Source organism: Mizuhopecten yessoensis, unplaced genomic scaffold (genome assembly GCF_002113885.1).
Source record: "Mizuhopecten yessoensis strain PY_sf001 unplaced genomic scaffold, ASM211388v2 scaffold1319, whole genome shotgun sequence".
Taxonomy (NCBI): domain Eukaryota; kingdom Metazoa; phylum Mollusca; class Bivalvia; order Pectinida; family Pectinidae; genus Mizuhopecten; species Mizuhopecten yessoensis.
Window position 1 is genome coordinate 229,411 of NW_018403987.1, and position 21,653 is coordinate 251,063.

The 21,653-nt window shown below is 35.3% G+C and overlaps 1 protein-coding gene across 2 annotated transcripts; it reads left to right on the forward strand.

The window, feature by feature from the left end:
• The first annotated feature begins 2,857 nt into the window (after positions 1-2,857).
• On the forward strand, positions 2,858-10,980 carry LOC110459807 (carbohydrate sulfotransferase 8-like). Of its 2 annotated transcripts, none has more exons than XM_021512257.1 (3): positions 2,858-2,991; positions 4,000-4,157; positions 8,879-10,980. In XM_021512257.1, exons 1-3 carry the CDS (start codon positions 2,904-2,906, stop codon positions 10,007-10,009), a joined length of 1,377 nt encoding a protein of 458 aa, XP_021367932.1. In that variant the 5' UTR covers positions 2,858-2,903; the 3' UTR covers positions 10,010-10,980. The 2 variants fall into 2 exon arrangements, with proteins under 2 accessions (XP_021367932.1, XP_021367938.1); XM_021512263.1 differs by having other exon boundaries at positions 8,888-10,980.
• Positions 10,981-21,653: the final 10,673 nt, after the last annotated feature.

A 21,653-nucleotide genomic window follows, 5' to 3' on the forward strand; every position in this document is an offset into this window, starting at 1 on the left:
TTCTACAACTGAAAATATATTTATCCTTCATGCTTTAATATCTATATACTTTTCAAAAAGTAAAAAGCTATTCTGTTCATTCATCGATTTCAGAAAAGCGTTTGATACTGTTTGGAGGGTAGGTTTATGGAAGAAATTATTAAAAAATAATATCACAGGAAAGATATTTAATGCTTTAATTAATCTGTATGCAAACACTAAATCTTGCGTAAAAACTAGCAATGGTATGACTGATTTTTTCACATGTCACGTCGGGGTAAAACAAGGTGAAAATCTCTCCCCATTTTTGTTCTCAATATATTTAAATGATTCAGAAGAATTTTTAATGCAAAATAATGTTGACCATTATATAGATAATTTATTTCAAGATCGCATGGGTATATTTTGTTAAATTATTTATTCTGTTATATGCAGATGACACAGTTGTTATGTCAGAAACAGCCAAAGGTCTACAGAATGCTTTCCGTGAATTTGAAACTTACTGTACTATTTGGAAACTTAAAGTTAATCTCACTAAAACTTAAGTTGTTATCTTTGAAAAAAGAAAAAGTAATGCACAAATTATTCGTTTTACTCTTTTTGGTGAAGAGTTGCAAACACATGACAGTCGTTTATAGGACTGTTGTTTCATTATAATGGCAGTTTCTGTAAAGCAAGAAAAAAACTTGTTGAACAGGCTCAAAAAGCAATGTATGCATTATATAAAAAAAATAGAAATATTATTTTACCAATTAACTTACAGTTGAAATTGTTTGATGTATTAATATCCCCAATCCTCTTGTACTCCTCAGAAATTTGGGGGTTTGAAAATACCAATATAATTGAGAAATTACATGTACAGTTTTGTAAAAGAATTTCAAACATACGTAGCTCCACATCAAATATAATGGTATATGGTGAAACGGGTAGGTACCCTCTGAATATTGAAATTAAATCTAGAATGATAATGTTTTGGTATAAACTAATTACAGGTGAAAATAAATTCTCTAGTATAATTACAAGCTTATGCTGTATTTACATGAAAATGATTTTGCTGATTTTAAATGGATTTCATATATCAAGAATCTATTCAATTGCACGGGACTAAGTTACGTATGGTTACAACAAAAAACTTGCACTATGAATAAAAATGACCTTAGGGTTAGTTTTAAAACTATTCTGTATGACCAATTTATACAACAATGATATACTGATATTGAAAATTCTTCCCGGGGTCAAACATATGCAATATTTAAACATCGATTTCAGCTTGAAAAATACTTAACTATGCTCAAACAAAAAGATAGAATAACTATCTGTAAGTTCAGAACCAGTAATATATCTCAGCCTATAGAGACTGGGCGATGGACTAGAACACCACGTGAAGGCAGAATCTGTCCGCTTTGTTTTACTGGAGTTGGAAGCGAGTATCATTATTTGTTTATATGTTCAAATGCTTATGTAAGTCAAATCCGCAGAAAATATATACCTATTTATTACAACTCTAATCTATCTGTTCATAAAATGAAAGGATTAATATCTATATGTAATGTTAGAATATTATCAAATCTATCGCTGTTCATACAATTACTAGAAAGACAATTAAAAAATAATATGTGAATTTCACACATCAAACTGTTAACTTTTGTATACATATAGATATGACTGATCATTAGTTAAACCTAACATAATTGTATTGCATAATGAGTGTGGTTACAGCTTGCTTATCATGGTTTGTTTGTTATCTGTCTATTACAGTATTGTATGATGGGATTGTAACACTGTCTATTATACCTTTGTAATATTATATGGTATGGTGAGTATGATAGTCACTATTATGCCATGGTATGATTGCACTGTATGGTGTGGTATACTATCTATAATATATGTATCATGGAGTGCGAGTAATATATGTGTAATACTGTAATAACATTATTGTAGGATTGTACTGTAAGATGGATGCAACAGTGCCTGCTATACCACAGTGTGAACGCACGGTATTTGTGAATGTAATGCTATGTATTATACCATCGTAATAGTATTGATAAATGAGTGTAATAATGTATATCACAGTGTATGATGAGTGTCATTGTATGAGCAGTGTGTTATATTGTCTATTATAATAAGGTATGATAGTACAGTGTAATATTGTGTTTATCATTGTATGAGGAGTGTAATAGTTTCCACTATATTATTGTACGCAAGCATAGTAAGATGAGTGCTTTACGGTCAACCATATCATTGTTATATTGTACTTTATGAGGACCTCTTGTTGCGCACAATAGTGTGCCTGAGTGATAATAACAATCTCTGAAAAATCTCTGAAATCAAGGACGACACCGACTTCAAACGTTCTATCAACCAATCGACGAACCGGTCCTGATACAGTGAGTGACACGCTGAATCAACCGTTCGGTTTGTTGACGCCGTGACGATTTTGATTGTAAGACCCGCGGCCTGATTGGCTGATAGCAGTTTATACCTATATATATATCTATATAAGGTCATTACACCTTTCCTCCACTTTATAATATCTACTGCGTCTTTACAAGAGAAAATTGAATAGCCATCAATTATGTATGTCGTTTGATAAAGTTTTCTAATGTAAAAGTGCTCTTGGCTTAAAAGTGACGAAGTTTATTGTAGATGTAGTCTGCAGGTGTAAACGAAACATCGTTAAATGTTGGATTTTACTGTCGACAAGTCTATACGTCGTAAACTGAGAGAATTTACTATTCTACAAGCATACCTTTGTTCGATCTTGTTCGATTTATTTTGTTTAAATCTCTCGTCTGGCCACCTGTTTAGTTACTATGTGACGCGTTATCCTACGTTAGAAGGGAAGATAAATAAGCATTCTGATCCACGTCTCAAAGACACTTGACTTTCACGGACAATTATCGTATTCGGGTTGCCTTGAAACCATGGCGTATTTTCTAAAATCTCACAAATCAAAACTCAAAGTAACAGTGCTGATTTTAATTATGATCACAATGGCTGTCATGTACGAAGGTGAGTAACTATTTTGGGACTGTTGAACTAACATTTGAATATTTTGAATAATGATTATTTGCTACTTTATTTCATTTAGACCAAGCCATATTCTGATGTGTGTAGGACAATAAATATTATGTACAGAAAGATAACGTTATCGGGAAACATCATTTCATTATTATACCATTCTGACGATTTTTTGTTTAAAATACAATAATTTTATTTTTAAACAAGACAGTAGTACAAGCACTTGTAATTGTTAACAGATACTTTCCCGCTAATTTTAGACAAATTTCGAAACCTTTATTTTTATCTTTTAATTATCAAAAATCTTTGGAATTTTCCATAGATACCATCAATGAAATATTTTACCCTAAAAAGTAAAACGTAATGAAAGTTAAGCTTGAGCGGCCGTAAAATATTGCGGTCGAATTACTATCAGATGTCATACTGTTTTATCCATTCCTTTCAATAAACTCGGAACTAACCAAAATGATTACTAGGTAAATTTTCGTGTCCAGGTGGAAGTTAAACCTTTTTCTTAATTGATGTAGAATAATGGAGTTTATACGTATACATGTAGCGACCTGATCCCCCCTTACAGTGTTAAATACACTGGGATATGTTTCTTAAATGAAGCAAAACTGATTTAAAAGGTCCAATGATATTATGCTGTTTTATTCGTAAATTGTGAAGTTATTATATATTTATATCACAAAGAAGAGCATAATTATGCTGCAAAAATTCTAAACAAAGCGGGAAACGATACTTAATCACATTTTACACAACTTAGTATTCAATCAGCGTTATATCCAAAAGGACGTTGCTGATAACAGACCACAGTATATATGTTTCGTTCTTCTTTTACTATTGTCGATATATAATGGGATGTTTAAATAGGTTGATGGATCTTTCCAAAAACCCAATGGACGTTTAATGATATGAATTACGTCAGACAGGTCAGTAGTTATTAATACGTCATATTTGAGGTATTTCCAAACATATCTGTCGTAATTACACATACAGGTGACACTATCCATCGGCCAGCCATTTTGAGAAAAGTGTCACAATGGTCCAGCCGTGCTGGGTTTGGACAATACTGGGCTCTGGACGAAACTACTACAAGTACAAGCACTAGCATTGAACCGTCATCATCTACAGCCCCACCATTGATCCTGCGAAGGGTAAGCATATGACACAGTACATGTAATAACGTTGTAAAGATTAAGTGGGAAGATCAATGGGGAAAGGCACTTACTAGATCAATTGTTATCTAATAGTTTAACTCATTCTCTTATTTATATATAACGAAATGTTTGTTGTCCGTTGAAACGTAAAATAATGCTTACTTTTCTATTAGTGTTGTTTGTACATTGGAAATGTCGGGAGTGCGAGTCTGTAAGTTGGTGTCTATAGTTTGTATATTCTGTGTCTGTTTGATTTGACGGGCTAGTGTGTGTCTGTGATTCCCGGTGGTGTAAGAGGTTTCTATTGGTTTACAGTGATTACCGATATCTGTGTTTCCATTGATGTTATGTATATTCTTGTTTGCCTACTGTTCGCGTCTACTAGTACGCCATTGGTTTTTTTTTGTAGTGGGTATCAGTTGTTTTGTTAACAACAATAAGTTTTTTTTTTATATTTGTCTACTTCGCTTACCAAAGTTCGTAAATATCTGCTTTCTTGCTGTTTTTTGGTTGTGCTTGTTCTTGCATATACCATTGTGTTACAAGTAATCAGTCTTGTTCGATCTTCCGTCCTATTTTAATTTTCCAGCTTGAGACATGTACATGTATGTGTGCACGGACGCAAACCACCATTATCGAGTGTCATTAAGTCTGTACCTGTTCCCATTAGTTTGTGAAAATATATCATGTTAACGCACATAGAAGCTTGGAACTTATAATTATCAAATAGTTCTGAAATAATTTCGTTATTTTAAAAACGCACTGCAATTTTTCCAAAATGGCTCATTGTCTAACGGTACGTTTGAGATTGCAGCTCATTAGAGAAGAAGCAAGGGTATGTTGTTTTAACGGTCATATCTTTAGAATTATAAACTGTTCACGGTCCCAACTTGTTTATTTTGTATAACAATTATAAATACGAATAAAGGAAACACTTTTTAAAATATTGTTTGTAGATGCAGATAAACAAACATTGTACTGCGCCATGTGGCCATTTCTCCCATTTATGACTCATCAGTGTTATTGAAAGGTCAAAATAATGAAAGATATCCCTGTCTTACTTAATGTCCCGAATCATAGAATACATGTGTAGAATACAGATAAAAAATAGCAGTTAATATCTGCCTTAACAAGTAAAACAAAATAACGCTGTATCAAAAAGAATTCACGTTTTTTCTTAGATTTGTAAAATAAATATCAGGTCGTTAGTTTTAAATATCAAATAGTGTTTTTTCTTCAATTTTTTTTCTTCTACAACTCCTGCTGTTTTCCGAGCAGTATAAAGTTTCAATAAGTATTTTTGGCGGATTAGTCGAGTGGTTAGCACTCCGGCCTTTTACAGAGGCGGCCGCTTGGAGTATTCAGAGAAAATGTTTTTCTCCTGCCTACACAACTCCAACAACCCAGGTGGGGTATACAATGGTCTGGGGTGTGTGTTGCAGTATCTGTGCTGTTACATTTAAGTGAGGTGGCACCATAAATGATACCGTTGGAAACACGGTCCCACTACAAACAGAAAACAATTCATCTCCAGCACACACGCAGGCATATACACATAGGAAGATATTAGACAGGTTGCATAGGACTAGTAGTAATCGCCTGATAAGGCAGCCCCTGTGAATTCCTCAAAATTGTATTGATTAAGGCACATGCTTATTATATTGGTTGTAAAAATTGTATATCTATGTACTGTAAAGCGCTTAGAGTGTCTTACGTTAGCTAGATAGGGTGCTATATAAAATGCTGTATATTATAATAATGATTACAAGCTAACCGAAACATAATATATATGATATTGCCCTTTACAGTAATAATAAGTGAATGTTATTTATTATAAAATGAAATATATAGGCAGACAGGGTAATGTCTTCCTTTGCCAGTTTTGTGATATTGTCATCTAGTTATCATATAATTATAATAAAGTAGGATGGAATTGAAGTGTTATTCATTGTTGGAACATTTGTCCACATATGTCACATGTCAGTGACCATTTGTCTGGCCAGTTTTATCCTTAACAAAACTGAGGCGTTTAAGATTGCTCAGCTTTTTGCATATTTGGTCATCACTTATGTGTGCTTACATTGCGGTGATCATTTCCTTTTTTGCTTTTCCATATGTTTTGTTAACAAAAATAAGATGGCTGTGATATTAAAGCAATCTTGATAAAACGTTTTCATTAAAAGCCATTCTAGGCAAATACATATCTAATAATAGGACTCGACCCAAGGGTGCATCCATAATTGTGTTTGTTTCTTTATGCCATGTTAGCACACATGTTTGGTTGTATGGTTGCAGGAATATCAAATACATGTATTTCAATGTTATAAACCTGTAATAAGGCCTAAGTGGCGGGGCTGAACCCTGAAAGTACTTGTTGTAGACTAAGTGTATCCATATCTTCATGACCAGCAATAACATAAGTGGTTGGCTGTCTCTACCATTTCCATACAAATGCAATGACCAAGAGACTAAATCCTAAGAGATCAGCATAACCAGCAGGCTATCATAAAAGCATGAGTGTACTCGTCCTTGAATGCCGAGTCAACACTGATATGGTCGAAGAGTTGAGGTCTCAACCGTTCTCTGATTTGATCCAAACACTTAGTCCCCATGCCCATGCATCATAACTCCGTGGTTATTGGGGGGGGGGGGGACATTATTTAAGAATGAGTAGCTCAAGCAATGTATATCAACTAAGGGTCATAATTCCATAAATTTGGAGGCTAAAGTTCTCTGTTCAATATTCTCGAATAATCATGATCAATGTAAGCATTAGATATACCAAGTATCATTGAAATTGATGAAGTATTTGTTCTTTAATTGTACAAATTATGCTTTTAAAGGGGTACAACTTAATCCATTTGCATACTTTATCACCCCCTCCCCCCTTAATTTAAGTATTATGTGTACCAAGTATGATTAAAATTGGTGCAGTGTTTTAGGAGGAGGTACCAATTCATGTTCTTATTCATATTTATTTTGTCTACAGACAGATATATGCATCGACAGACAATTGAACCACATTATAACCCCTCCCTCATATTATACATTTAGTGGCCTTGTAGGGAAACACAACTCACAACGACCAAGCTCGAGTGAAACATTTATGAGGGAAAAACAAAGTATCATTCTTCCCCAATGCAAAAGTACTGCATAACTTAAGTATATATACTAACCTAGAACACTAACAAAACAATGAAGATAAATCTGGCTACCGCACCATTGTTGTCTATTTCATCAATTTGGAACTCAGATGTGGTACCTTTAGCTAATAATTCTAAAGACTCTACATAAGAAATATGCCTGGAGAAACACTAGATTATATATATATATATAATTATCCCTGTTTGCATTCTGCTCCTTTCTCCTCCAACTATATATTCCCCATTTAAGAACCAAGCAATAGCTACAAAGACCATCTTGGTCTTTGGGAGAAATCATGTTCCTTTGGTATTTTGTCTTTTGTCTATTTTAGAAAAGTCCTTGCATTGATATAAGGATTGAAAAAATCTATAGCATATCTGTATCACAATGTATTACCAGGTGAAATTTCAGTTTGAACTTCTGGTTCCTGAAATAATCTCCAAGTGGTAACAGACAAACAGACGGACAGAGGACAGATAGACAGATGGACATCATGATTACTAATTGCATACGCAGATCCCGAATAAATTCTGACCAACTTTGTTAAGATAAACATAATTTGGCCTTATGATTAACCTTTGACCAGTCCTGAACAGCTTCATTGATTTTGGAGGGATTTTATTCAAATTTAGTCTGGAGCATCCTTGGGCGAAGTGGACTCAATTTTGCATAAACGGAGGGTGTGGCTATCCGAAAATTGGGGGCAGAAAGAAAAGACCTAATGAAGGGCGGGTGTTGCTGAGAGACATAGCCAATATTTGGAAATAGTTGCAGTATTGTATTTAATAAGAATAATTTTCCATGGTTGCTTTATTATTCAGGTTAGCGATACAGGCCATCTGGGCCTCTTGTTTTCGTTTCCAGTTACACAGCCTCTTGACGTTATATATTTATATTTTCTTGATCTGGTATGTAACCCTGGTAAATACTAGCCGCAATATATCGCTCGGCTATTTAGAACATCTTTTAGATCGATCGGTTGAGCGTAAGACTCGTAAGACTGAGGTCCCGGGCTCGATCCCTTGCGGAGGCAGTGATTTACATTTAATTAAATGTTGTAATGGAGAAAATCGATCGTGTTTGGTATGTTTCTAACGGACTATTGTTCAAGTTTAAAAGCACGAGAATAGAGAACATTTAGAAAGTGGTATTATGTTTGTATGCGAAATCATCTTTTTTTCGGTCTAGGAAATATCCGTTACGTTCAGCGGTATTGCAAATTATTTACACGTGTGTGTTCTTTGTTAAGAAATGTCTGAGGATGGGCGTTGACTCCTTCACTCAGATGACTTTGTCCTTTCATCCGGGCGTCCGTTACGTTGTTGAAATGTTTCAATTTCAATATCTCTCAATTAAAAAGGACATAACCATATGATAGCGGTTTCATCAAAATGATTTGATGGTTAAAGAATGTCTTTACATTGAGATAGAAGTAAAATCTAAGTTCGGTTTTAGTTTTCGCACTGGTTTGGTTTAAGACGATCAATAAATAGCCTTTAATAATTTTCTGCAATTAAAATTAAATAATTGCTTTAATACTAGTTTAATTTTTCATTAACTACGTTGTTTTATAGAATTTTCAGAAACATTACAACTTCGGAGAGCTCCACGAGGACAGAAGGAGGACTCTGGAACATGTCTGTGACAGAAGTACACACGGCTATTACGGGAAGTCAAAAGGATCTATCGTGGCGAAAAGCCTGGTGATCGACCAGAAGCACCATCTCGTCTATTGTCCGGTTCAAAAAACTGGATCAACATTTTTACAAAGTCTTATGCGCCGTGTTGATAGAGATGGAGTGAAAAATGTCGACACCCGATCGATGATGTCTAATAAGGAAAAGGATACAGACTTAACAGAATTCCATTATATGCTTTCCAGCTCGTTTAAGATGATGTTTACTCGTGAGCCATATAGTAGGCTGTTTTCCGGATATGTCGATAAACTCTTCACTGTAAATACATTGTACTGGAAGGATACAGGTACGTACATTAAAAACAACATTTTGAAACCTGAAAGTAAACGCCCGACTAAGTGTGGACATGGTATAACGTTTCCTCAATTTATAAAATACGTCATCGAATCGGAGAGAACAGGAGTACACACCGATAGGCACTTCACGCCAATCTACGAGCACTGTCGACCGTGTCAGATACCTTACGACTTTATAGGGAAGATGGAAACATTTGCGAACGATTCCCTTATTCTGCTGAACGCTTGGAACAAAAGATACGGTATAAATATAACATATGATGATTTTGAGGTTGACACAGCTTTACAGCGGGCAATATCACATACCGGCCGTCTATACAGCATGCGAAAAGATATGGAACAGTGCATTTCATTTCATAGCGGCATGCAGAAAATATGGATGACTCTTCAAATTCGAGGAATTTTATCAAAACAATCTAGATTACCGTTTACAGAGTCAGAAGCTGCAGGTGTAAATAGAACACAACTTACGGACGCTTGGACAAAAGCTTTCAAAAGTGAAACCGACCGAGCAGCGACCCGTAAGCAGAAAATGGAGGCTCTGGTAGAGGCATACCGACAGGTTCCCATGGAAGACCTGGTAAAACTCCGAGAAGTGGTACGGCCTGACTGTGAACTGTTCGGCTACAACGTTTCGCCGGATTACATCTTTAACCGTAGCGATTCATCTTACGCTTCGAGTTCCTTTAGATATTTCGATATCGACGTCTGATTCCTGTGAATGTTGGGTTATTTGTGAATCATGTGTATTATGAATTGTTTCTTTAACATTCTTTTTGAACTTCCGGGAAAAGATATTTTCGTTTTCTTTATTCATGATTTGGATTATTTCATATGAATGATTGTGATACGATGACGCAGACTTGGTGATAGAGATGACCTTATATTTGCCTACAGTAGAACAGGAACCATTAACGTGATTCTCTCAACGTGATTTTCACCAACAACGTCGATGTGTTCATATACAATATTTCACTATTGCAATTATGATTTAAACACAATACAAGAGAGATCCATTTACAGACATTTAGCCCTTTGGTGACTATGTACGAGTGATTAATATTTACTACAAGTCGTAAGACACAACAGTATCAAACTAAGTACATTAGACAGTCACTTTTTGATAAATAAAAGCACCTCATCAGCAACGTAAGGGACCATCATATTAGAGTTTTTAATCGTGCCAATAAATGTAATGCATATGTGAAATGTGAAGAAGCGTAAGATAAGGATCGTTGCTGAACCCGTGTCAGAAGATAATTTAAGAAAAAAAGAAACTGTGTAAATAGTTATTTCAATCAGTTTCCAGGTTGATGCATTTAACAGTAAAGCAGAATACGATTCGTGTTAACCCTCGTGCAGTAATATTGCTGAAGTATGCAGTCATTTTTGTGTGATAAATGCCGACATGGAATCTTCCTAAGCCATCCTGAAAATTAATATCGTTTTGGTATACCTGTAAGATATACTGCATTCGGAAATAAAAAAACTTTAGACTTGAACTTGTTACTTCATTATGCTATGTTGACTTCTGGGAATACAATTGTTGTGACTCATGGATATAACAACAAAGTATACTGTGTTAACAACAACAAAGTATCCTGTGTAAAATTTGTATAACAGCAAAGTATAATGTGTAAACATTGTATAACAACAAAGTATCCTGTGTAAACATTGTATAGCAACAAAGTATCCTGTGTTAACATTGTATAACAGCAAAGTATCGTATGTAGACATTGTATAACAGCAAAGTAGACTATGTAGACATTGTATAACAGCAAAGTAGACTATGTAGACATTGTATAACAGCAAAGTAGACTATGTAGACATTGTATAACAGCAGAGTATCCTGTGTAAACATTGTATAACAACAGAGTATCCTGTGTAAACATTGTATAACAACAAAGTATCCTGTGTAAACACTGTATAACAACAAAGTATCCTGTGTAAACATTGTGTAACAACAAAGTATCCTGTGTAAACATTGTATAACAACAAAGTATCTTGTGTAAACATTGTATAACAATAAAGAATAACGTGTTAACATAACAACAAAGTATAAGGTGTAAACATTGTATAACAGCAAAGTATAATGTTAACACTGTATAACAGCAAAGTATAATATTAACACATTGTATAACGGCAAAGTACAATGTTAACAATTGTATAACAGCAAAGTACAATATCAACATTGTATAACAACAAAGTATCCTGTGTTCACATTGTATAACAGCAAAGTATCCTGTGTAAACATTGTATAACAATAAAGTATAACGTGTAAACATTGTATAACAACAAAGTATCATGTGTAAACATTGTATAACAACAAAGTATCCTGTGTTCACATTGTATAACAGCAAAGTATCCTGTGTAAACATTGTATAACAATAAAGTATAACGTGTAAACATTGTATAACAACAAAGTATGCTGTGTAAACATTGTATAACAATAAAGAATAACGTGTAAACATTGTATAACAACAAAGTATGCTGTGTAAACATTGTATAACAATAAAGAATAACGTAAACATTGTATAACAACAAAGTATCCTATGTAGACATTGTATAACACCAAAGTATCCTATGTAGACATTGTATAACAATAAAGAATAACGTGTAAACATAACACCAAAGTATAATGTGTTAACATTGTATAACAGCAAAGTATCGTATGTAGACATTGTATAACAGCAAAGTAGACTATGTAGACATTGTATAACAGCAGAGTATCCTGTGTAAACATTGTATAACAACAGAGTATCCTGTGTAAACATTGTATAACAACAAAGTATCCCGTGTAAACATTGTATAACAATAAAGAATAACGTGTTAACATAACAACAAAGTATAAGGTGTAAACATTGTATAACAGCAAAGTATAATGTTAACACTGTATAACAGCAAAGTATAATATTAACACTTCGTAAACATAACAACAAAGTATAATGTGTTAACATTGTATAACAGCAAAGTATCGTATGTAGACATTGTATAACAGCAAAGTAGACTATGTAGACATTGTATAACAGCAAAGTAGACTATGTAGACATTGTATAACAGCAAAGTAGACTATGTAGACATTGTATAACAGCAGAGTATCCTGTGTAAACATTGTATAACAACAGAGTATCCTGTGTAAACATTGTATAACAACAGAGTATCCTGTGTAAACATTGTATAACAACAGAGTATCCTGTGTAAACATTGTATAACAACAAAGTATCATGTGTAAACATTGTATAACAACAAAGTATCCCGTGTAAACATTGTATAACAATAAAGAATAACGTAAACATTGTATAACAACAAAGTATCCTGTGTTAACATTGTATAACAGCAAAGTATCGTATGTAGACATTGTATAACAGCAAAGTAGACTATGTAGACATTGTATAACAGCAAAGTATCTTATGTAGACATTGTATAACAGCAAAGAATATTGCGTAAACATTGTATAACAATAAAGAATAACGTAAACATTGTATAACAACAAAGTATCCTGTGTTAACATTGTATAACAGCAAAGTATCCTTGTAAACATTGTATAACAATAAAGAATAACGTGTAGACATAACAACAAAGTATAATGTGTTAACATTGTATAACAGCAAAGTATCCTATGTAGACATTGTATAACAGCAAAGAATATTGTGTAAACATTGTATAACAATAAAGAATAACGTGTTAACATAACAACAAAGTATAAGGTGTAAACATTGTATAACAGCAAAGTATAATGTTAACACTGTATAACAGCAAAGTATAATATTAACACATTGTATAACAGCAAAGTACAATGTTAACAATTGTATAACAGCAAAGTACAATATCAACACGTTGTATAACAGCATAGTACAATGTTATCACATTGTATAACAGCAAAGTACAATGTTAATACTGTATAACAGCAAAGTATAATATTAACACTTCGTAAAACAACAAAGTATAATGTTAACACATTGTATAACAGTACTTTATCAATGTATACAACGTTACCGTAATTTGATAGGATAGCGTCATCATACTTTATCACTGTATACAACGTTACCGTAATTTTGTTACTGTTTACAAGACTCAATCAAACATATAAGAAAATTAGAGAAAATATTAATTATAATTAGGACCTATGAATATGGTGCGATAGTGGACGCCAAGGCCTTACTGGGATCTATGATAAAATCTGCTGTAAAAACATCTCACCCGGCTTTTGTTCATGCATAAGTTTCAACACATGTGTTGCTTCACGGTATTAAAGTGATGTTCCTTTCCATGTTGTTTTTTCTTCAGCTGAAGCTTACCACACGTTTTTCGTACATGGTTGCCTTACTCATGTAGTAGTTGAGAGAACAGACGTTTCTGTTTTTGGTCCTCTGCTTTGACAAGGAAACAGAAACATGTTCTTTTCACCCCTCTCCCAAGTGCCATTTCCTGAATCTATATGTGTCTGTCGTTCTTTAAGCATATTGGTATCTATGGCAGGTTGTGGCTTCCCTCCAAGAATCAATGGGGCCCACGTGAGGACCACGGTAGCTGAAGACGGAGGGGACTACACCCGAGCAGGCACTGTGGTCATTTATTATTGTAACCAAGGAAACCTTGACTTTATCGGCGGCCCTATCACGTGCCTTACCAGTGGACATTGGGCTAACTCGGACACACTACGCGGGTGCTCTGGTAAATGTATAATTACAGTCCATTTTTCGTTTAATTCAATACAACCACATTTTTTTTTTCCAAATTCCATTATAGAAATTATCCCCTGTAACACTGACTCGAACATCCTGACTGATGTGGTAACTACTAAATGTGGTTGTGATATCTGTGTGGAGTAAATGTTTAACTTTTATGGTTTTTACTTCAATTTATGTTTAGTTTTTCTCTTATCTTAATATATGATTGTTTTTTCTTTTAACATATGCTATTTTAGCATATATTCTGGTAATCTTTATATTTTCCATATTGGCATTTTAGTATATTAAGCATCCGTGCCTTTTAAATGCTTCCTGTTTAAGTGCTAAATGTGTTTGTGCGTGCTGTGATATATAGGTAGGTAGGTAGGTATTGCTGTTGCTTTCTAACAAGTACTACTTTTATTTTTATTTAACATGCATGCTGTGATATTTTGTTTTTTGTTTGTTTATAATTTTCTGTGTATTTTAATCATATTTATTAATGATTTCTCTCTCCTAAATTTAGCTCTTCAGAGCTTATGTTTATTGTTTAACAATAGGCTGTAACTTTTAACGGACCGATCAAACGTTAAACGTTTAGAAAATGAAAGGTGGGGTTCTTAATCTGCCCACGCATGGGTTTATTCAAACTTTGCAATTTTAATGTTCAGGTGAAATCACTTCAGAAACCGATATTACTAATTTAGAGTTTGTAAAGAAAAGTCAGAAAGGGCCTGTATTGGTGTTTTTGCCTGAAAATTAGGGGGTACCCCAATATTTGATGTCATAAGTACACACAATCATGATTGATTTTTGTAGATGTTTCAAATTATAATTGTGGAGACACTAAGTATTCCATTAATATGTATTTTGTATGTTTTAAGTCAGTAATATAAAAAAAACAGCTGGCTTTCCATGACCACACTCCATCAAAAAAATCCCACTTGAATTTCTTGGATGTCTCATCTTCGTTAGTCTTTACAAAATAGTTATAGGGTATTGTTTACATTAGTGATTTTTTTTTTTAATTTCAATTGAGAACCTGGAACATAGTCTACCAGTCTATCTTATATATCTACCCCACAAACACAGACTGACTGAAAATGGACCCAGAGGACATCCTTGGAGGCAGCCACCTTTTGATGCCATGCTATACATACCCGATCATATATATATCTATATATATATATATATTATTTTTTTTCACAGTTATATTTTACATTTACAAAAAATAACACATTCTCTCACACTCACATCAACACGCTCAAAATAACACTTAGTCATCATTATCGTCAACAACAAAATATTGCCACCATCATAATCATCGCCATACACCATCATCTAGCAGCATTGATCATCCTTACCAACATATCATCAGCATCATTGTCGTTGTTGTCATCATCATTATCATCATCACATTCGCATCATATGGACGCAGGTAATTACATCGTTTAATGACATACCTCAGTATTTACACCTCTCCAGTATATACAAAATTCTTGTTGAATGAAGACATACCATTACCCATTGCTCAAAACACGCATTTGCTGGCTGGCAGCCGTGCAAGCTATCCTTCCAACTTGGCCTGTCTTGCTTATTTCATTATTTTATTTCTTATTGTATTATGACTACACTATTATTTCATCTTCATTACGTTTTTAGGTCACCTGAGCTTTGCTCAAGTGACCTATTCTAATCGTTTTTCGTCCGTCGTTTTCCGTCGTCCATCGTCCGTAAACTTTTTACATTTTCAACTTCTTCTCAAGAACCAGCGAATGGATTTTTTTCAAACTTTGTCAGAATCATCCTTGGTAGATGAGGCTACAAAATTTTAAAATTGGGACTCCTACCCCAACCCCTGGGGCCACAGCATGGCCCCAAAGGGAAATTTAACCAATATTTCAAAAATATTCTTCTCCAGACTCAGAGGTACTATAGTCACTTTCTCTGCATGGAAAGAAAGATCATCAGGGGCTTTACTTAAATTGTAAATTTCAGGACCCCCGAGCTATCCGTTCTCCCTTGGGTAGGGGGTACAGTTTACTAGAGTTTATATAGGGAAATAACACTTTTGGGTATATTTTGACAACTTTGTGTAGGAATTTATTTTTACTTGGTGAGAATTATCCTAGGAGGAAGATGGTTTCAAATTGTAAAATTGAAATACCTACCCCAACCCCTGGGGCCAGGGTGGGGCCCCAAAGGGAAAATTAACCAATATTTCAAAATTCATCTTCTCCAGACTAGAGGTACTACAGTCATTTTCTCTGCATGGAAAGAAAGATCATCAGGGGCTTTACTTAAATTGTAAATTTCAGGACCCCCGAGCTATCCGTTCTCCCTTGGGTAGGGGGTACAGTTTACTATAGTTTATATAGGGAAATAACACTTTTGGGTATATTTTGACAACTTTGTGTAGGAAATTATTTTTACTTGGTGAGAATTATCCTAGGAGGAAGATGGTTTCAAATTGTAAAATTGAAATTCCTACCCCAACCCCTGGGGCCAGGGTGGGGCCCCAAAGAGAAAATTAACCAATATTTCAAAAATCTTCCTACCAGACCCAGAGGTACTACAGTCATTTTCTCTGCATGGAAAGAAAATCATCAGGGGTTTATTTAAATTGTTAATTTCAGGACCCCCGAGCTATCCGTTCTCCTTTGGGAGGGGGTAAAGTTTACTATAGTTTATATAGGGAAATAACATTTTTGGGTATATTTTATCCATTTTCAGCAGAAAATTACTCAAACTCAGTCAGAATCATCTTTGGTGAATGAGGGTATTACATTGTAAAATTGGGGATTCCTGCCCCATCCCCAGGGGTTAGGGCGGGGCCCCAAAGGGAACGTTTACCAATATTTTCAAATTCTTATCCTTTGATGACATGACAAGTATTGTATTTCACTTAGTTTACATGCTGATTTCCACATCACATCTAAACAATACAATAAAGCTACCAGTACCTATGATATAACTCAGGTGACCGCTAAAGCCCTTGGGCCTCTTGTTTTACATTGTCTTACACTAGTCTTTTATACTACTATACTACTATAGATTTATTTTCAGTTTAAAACCTGTATACAGTATATCTGGAACTTGTTTAGCAAACAGCAGGATATATAGCAGAACATTTTACTTCCTCAGGTGACTTTGGGGCTTGGGTGCGTCAACCTTTTACTTCCTCAGGTGACTTTGGGGTTTGGGTGCATCAACATTTTACTGGTTTGCTTAGTCAGGGATCAGATTCATTCTAGACATAAGTCACAAACAAAATATGATGTCTGGATATTCAGTATGATGTTGCAGATTCCACAGATCCTATCAAAGACTATTACTGTACTTGTCCCACTGGTAAGCGAACTGTTGGAATGTGTGCACATACTGCTTGTATATTATACTTTCTGGGAAATGCTTCAAATCAAGAACTATCTTGTAAACGTGTATCTTATTTGAAGTCAGTTGTTTGCTGATATGGGGTATCGTCTGCGATAGCCCAGTTGGTAGAGAGTCCAACTAGTAGTTTGAAGGGCTTCGGTATGCGTGTCTTAATCGAGCTATTGCGGTGATCATTTATATATTGGCCTCACATTAGCTAGGTGACGATGGGTCATTGATACAGAAGTATGGAAATAAACCAAACCAAAATATGTCTATTTGCCCTAAAAACCCTCCTTCCCCACCCCCCTTCTTGAAATCTGGCATGTATTCATACTATCTGACATTCGTTTTTCCAAATTAATGGACAGTGATACAAGTTATGCATATTATGACAGTTAATAGTAGGATAATCAAAAAACAATTTGATAAAATATTTTAATAAGACACTCTGTGGAACTTTGAAAATGGGTTTTTTGAAATAACATACATTAGCAATTTCAGCCGAAAAATTATGAAAATAGGGTATCATTTAAACTGCTAGCATGTCTGTAGTCAATGTGAGCATTTTTCATGGAATAGAATACAGTAAGAGAAATTTTATGGAGCTTCAAAAGGAAGTAACAGGCATTATTTTGACAAAATGCATGTCAAGCCCTGTTGGCCGTTTCTTTTTGCATCATTTCGAATAAAAGTTATTGTTTCTGTTCAGCCATTGTATGATTAAAGTTTTGTAAAGTTTCATGAAAATCCGTGCGTGGGCAGGGTCTTTGGGAATTTTAACATAGGAAAGAAAGTATTCACAGCAAAATACTATTAAGATAAGGAATTGTTTCAATTTAAGGTCCGGTTATGAGATGACAGTTGAGAATGAGTACATTTATATCATAGATGGTATAGTCCACAGGGACCCGGGAATTCGTTACAGCTATATTTCCCAAGTTGTTTTGAGTTTCAAAGTTATTCGCTATCATAGAGCTTTTTGCATATTCATGAGGTTGACGTCAGCCACGTTAGGCTGCGCTTCCAGCCAATCAAACCACGGGTTTCGGCACGTGGCTGATGTCAACCTCATGAATATGCAAAAAGTGGCTTTATGACTGCGAACAAACTTTGAAATTCGGAAATGGTGTGTGTTTTTGGAGGAAACGGAGATTATGTCGGTGGTTTTTAATGCAGGAAAGTTAGGTGGGGTCGATTTTTCGACACCGAAAGCTTTACACTCTCCTCATATATCATCATTGAGGTGGCATTTTTACCGGAAGTCGATCTAAACTACTAAAACGTGTATACTTACTCTGAACACCTTAGTTTGGGTCCAAATATACCTGTAACAAGTTCTCAGGTGCCTGTGGTATCGCCTTCAATTCAATACACCATGTAGAGAGGGTAGGTGTGCCTACAATGGAACCTTTGAGTTTAGAATATGTTTCTAAATATGAATATGTGGTACATATGAGATGTGTTTTCCTCCTTAGTGTTGTCCAATGGAATATGTACCGGAAATGACGATTGTGTGTCGGTGGCCTCCTCTGTTTGCCAGGATGGTCTGTGCGTTTGTCCGATATATGCGACCTACGTTGAGAATAAGACGGCGTGTGTAACAGGTAAGAATTGAAAGGAAGTCAAGATGCAAGTATTTCTGGTTCGAAATCATTTACAGTTCAGCAAAGCCACATTTAGCAGGAAATCGTTTTGCACTTTCGACTCTATGACACAATTTCAAAAGTCTGGCTTTGATGTTCCCAGAAATAGGGCACCGTTTCGGTGTTTATAACCTAATTATTGACAAAGGTCTACAGTATGTCAGACATTCGTGGAAATATGTATTTCTCATTGAATTTAATTGTAACAGGTCATTGCAACTTGTCTAAAGGTAATTAACAAACGCGAGAACTGAGACATGATAACACTTCCATGTGTTATTTACATATGTTGTTGGATTCACGCCGGATTCCTGACAGAAGAATGGGTCGTTTTTTAACGGTATGAATCTATTGATGCTTGGTCTGATGGGTTTCTCCTTATCAATTATTTTAATATACAACCAATTTCCCCAAACACTAAATAGCTGGTGCGGCAGTGACTGAAACACAAACGTTTCGGTATTTAACACATATCACACCAGTAATAACATCAATTCCAGTCCTTGGACACGTGGTATCGGGGATTCACATAGGTGAAGTCCTCTTAATACAATAATATAGCACACCATGTCAAAGTACTTTAACTGATTTTGTCCTTTGAAAGTGTTAATCGAAAAATGTAATAAAGTCCACAAAACCGAAGTTGGGGACATATTGTAATACCCTGTTTATCTTCTTTTTCTTCTTTCGCCGTGAGCGTGTCCACACATTTTCTCGGAAGCTATAAGTCGGATTCCATAGAATACTCATGAGTATTGAAGCGCATGCCTAAATTTATAGGAAACTTTTTTTTGCTATAGCGGCTGCGCATCCAAAATGGCCGCCATAGCTTGTGATTGTTCAAAAGGTAGGCCCACAATTTTCTTCCAAGATGGCCGTTGAGGGCTCTGATTAGTCGAAATTAGATTTCTTTCAAATTAGGTTTGTAGGTGTATTATACCATTACGAACAATGCAGTTAAGCATTCGTGGCACACGGCATTGGTATATTAGAACAACCAATAAATGCGGTATACATGTTATTGAGAGGGACTATTGTTGACTGGTGCTGCATTAGTGATCATTGTGTACACCTGTTGTAGATGTATGTGTATGTTTTGCGTTCATCTTTCGTCCTGTCTATTCGACAGACTGTAGGAGCCTGTACGACGCCGGACAAGTGGATGTCGGCGCATTTAATGTCACGCCAAACAGCGTGAACAGAATGGAGGTCCGGTGCAAGAACGGCTGGACCATCATACACAGGAGAAGATACGAAGGCGTTGATTTTCGAATGCAATCTTGGGAGAGCTACAAGAACGGATTCGGAGCAAGATATGATGACTACTGGATTGGATTAGAGAATCTTCATATTCTAACTCAGACAGATAATGAAATATTGTTTACCCTTGACCTTGGTAACAATCAAATTTACACCTTGCAACATAATAAATTCCGGGTGTACAATGAGTCCACCAACTACACGATGACAGTATCCAAGGACTTCACGTGCAGTCGTAACATGACCCAGTCGTTTCTTGGTTTCTACGAATCCAACAACGCGGCCTTTTCCACCATAGACAAGGATAATGACAGGGCATCATTTAAGTCATGTGTCTCGTATAATGGGCCATGGTGGTATAATAAAAGATGCTGGACCAAAATCAGGGGAATGAATGGTTTCTTCGAAGAAATGGCAATCGTTTTAACTGATAACAACATCAACATCAAATTATTTCCTGTGATGAGAGCGGAAATCCGAATTCGGAGAATCAAAGATTAATGCTCAGAGCCATGTTAAATGCATACATACGTAACAATTTTGTTGGGACTCACAGTATTAAAAAGAGCATGTTTTTACAACCGTGTAAGGAGTCACAGTATTAAGAAAAAGTGCATATCTTGTTTATTTACAACCGTACTTGGACTCAAAGATACACACAGATACGTAAATTTATTCTGACAACATACATAGAATATGTACATGATTTACAATCCTCTGACAGTCAAGACATAATAATAATAATGATAATAATAATTTGAGGTTCTTATATACCGCATTATCACAACATCATAGGTCGTCTAAAAGCGGTTCACAAATGCAACCAGCCAATACCTTTCTCAACTCCCCGGGGAGCATACAGCCGGTGCTGCCATTTCGGCGCTCACAGCTAGCATTCAGCAATTATGGCATTGCCAAACCTGGTTCTCATTTACAGCTGAGTAGACTGGAACAAGCAGAGTAAAGTATCTTGCTCAAGGATACAACATAGTGCCGTGACGTGACTCGAAACCCGCAACCATTCGGTCACGAGTCCGGCGTCCTACCACTAGACTACAGTGCCTCTATATATAAATATAGATAATCATGATTGTACTTTTTGCATTTCATAGCTCTGGTTTTACCTTAAAACAATATTTTTGCTGTAACTTTTCAATAATTCATTTATTTCATGCTGACATTTTTTAACTGTCATTGCGTACATTACATTTGCTGGAAGGTTGTTTAACATGTCAACAGTTTTTTAATTTTCTTGAATTTAACCAGGGCTCGGAACAACCCGTTTTTGGCCACGCGGTGAAGGTGAAAATGAGTGTTTGAGTCTTCAACCATGGTGGGATCTCGTTCCTATATAATGTTTTGGACTATCAGAGCTGTGCGCTTTATTCGGAACATACATTTGAGT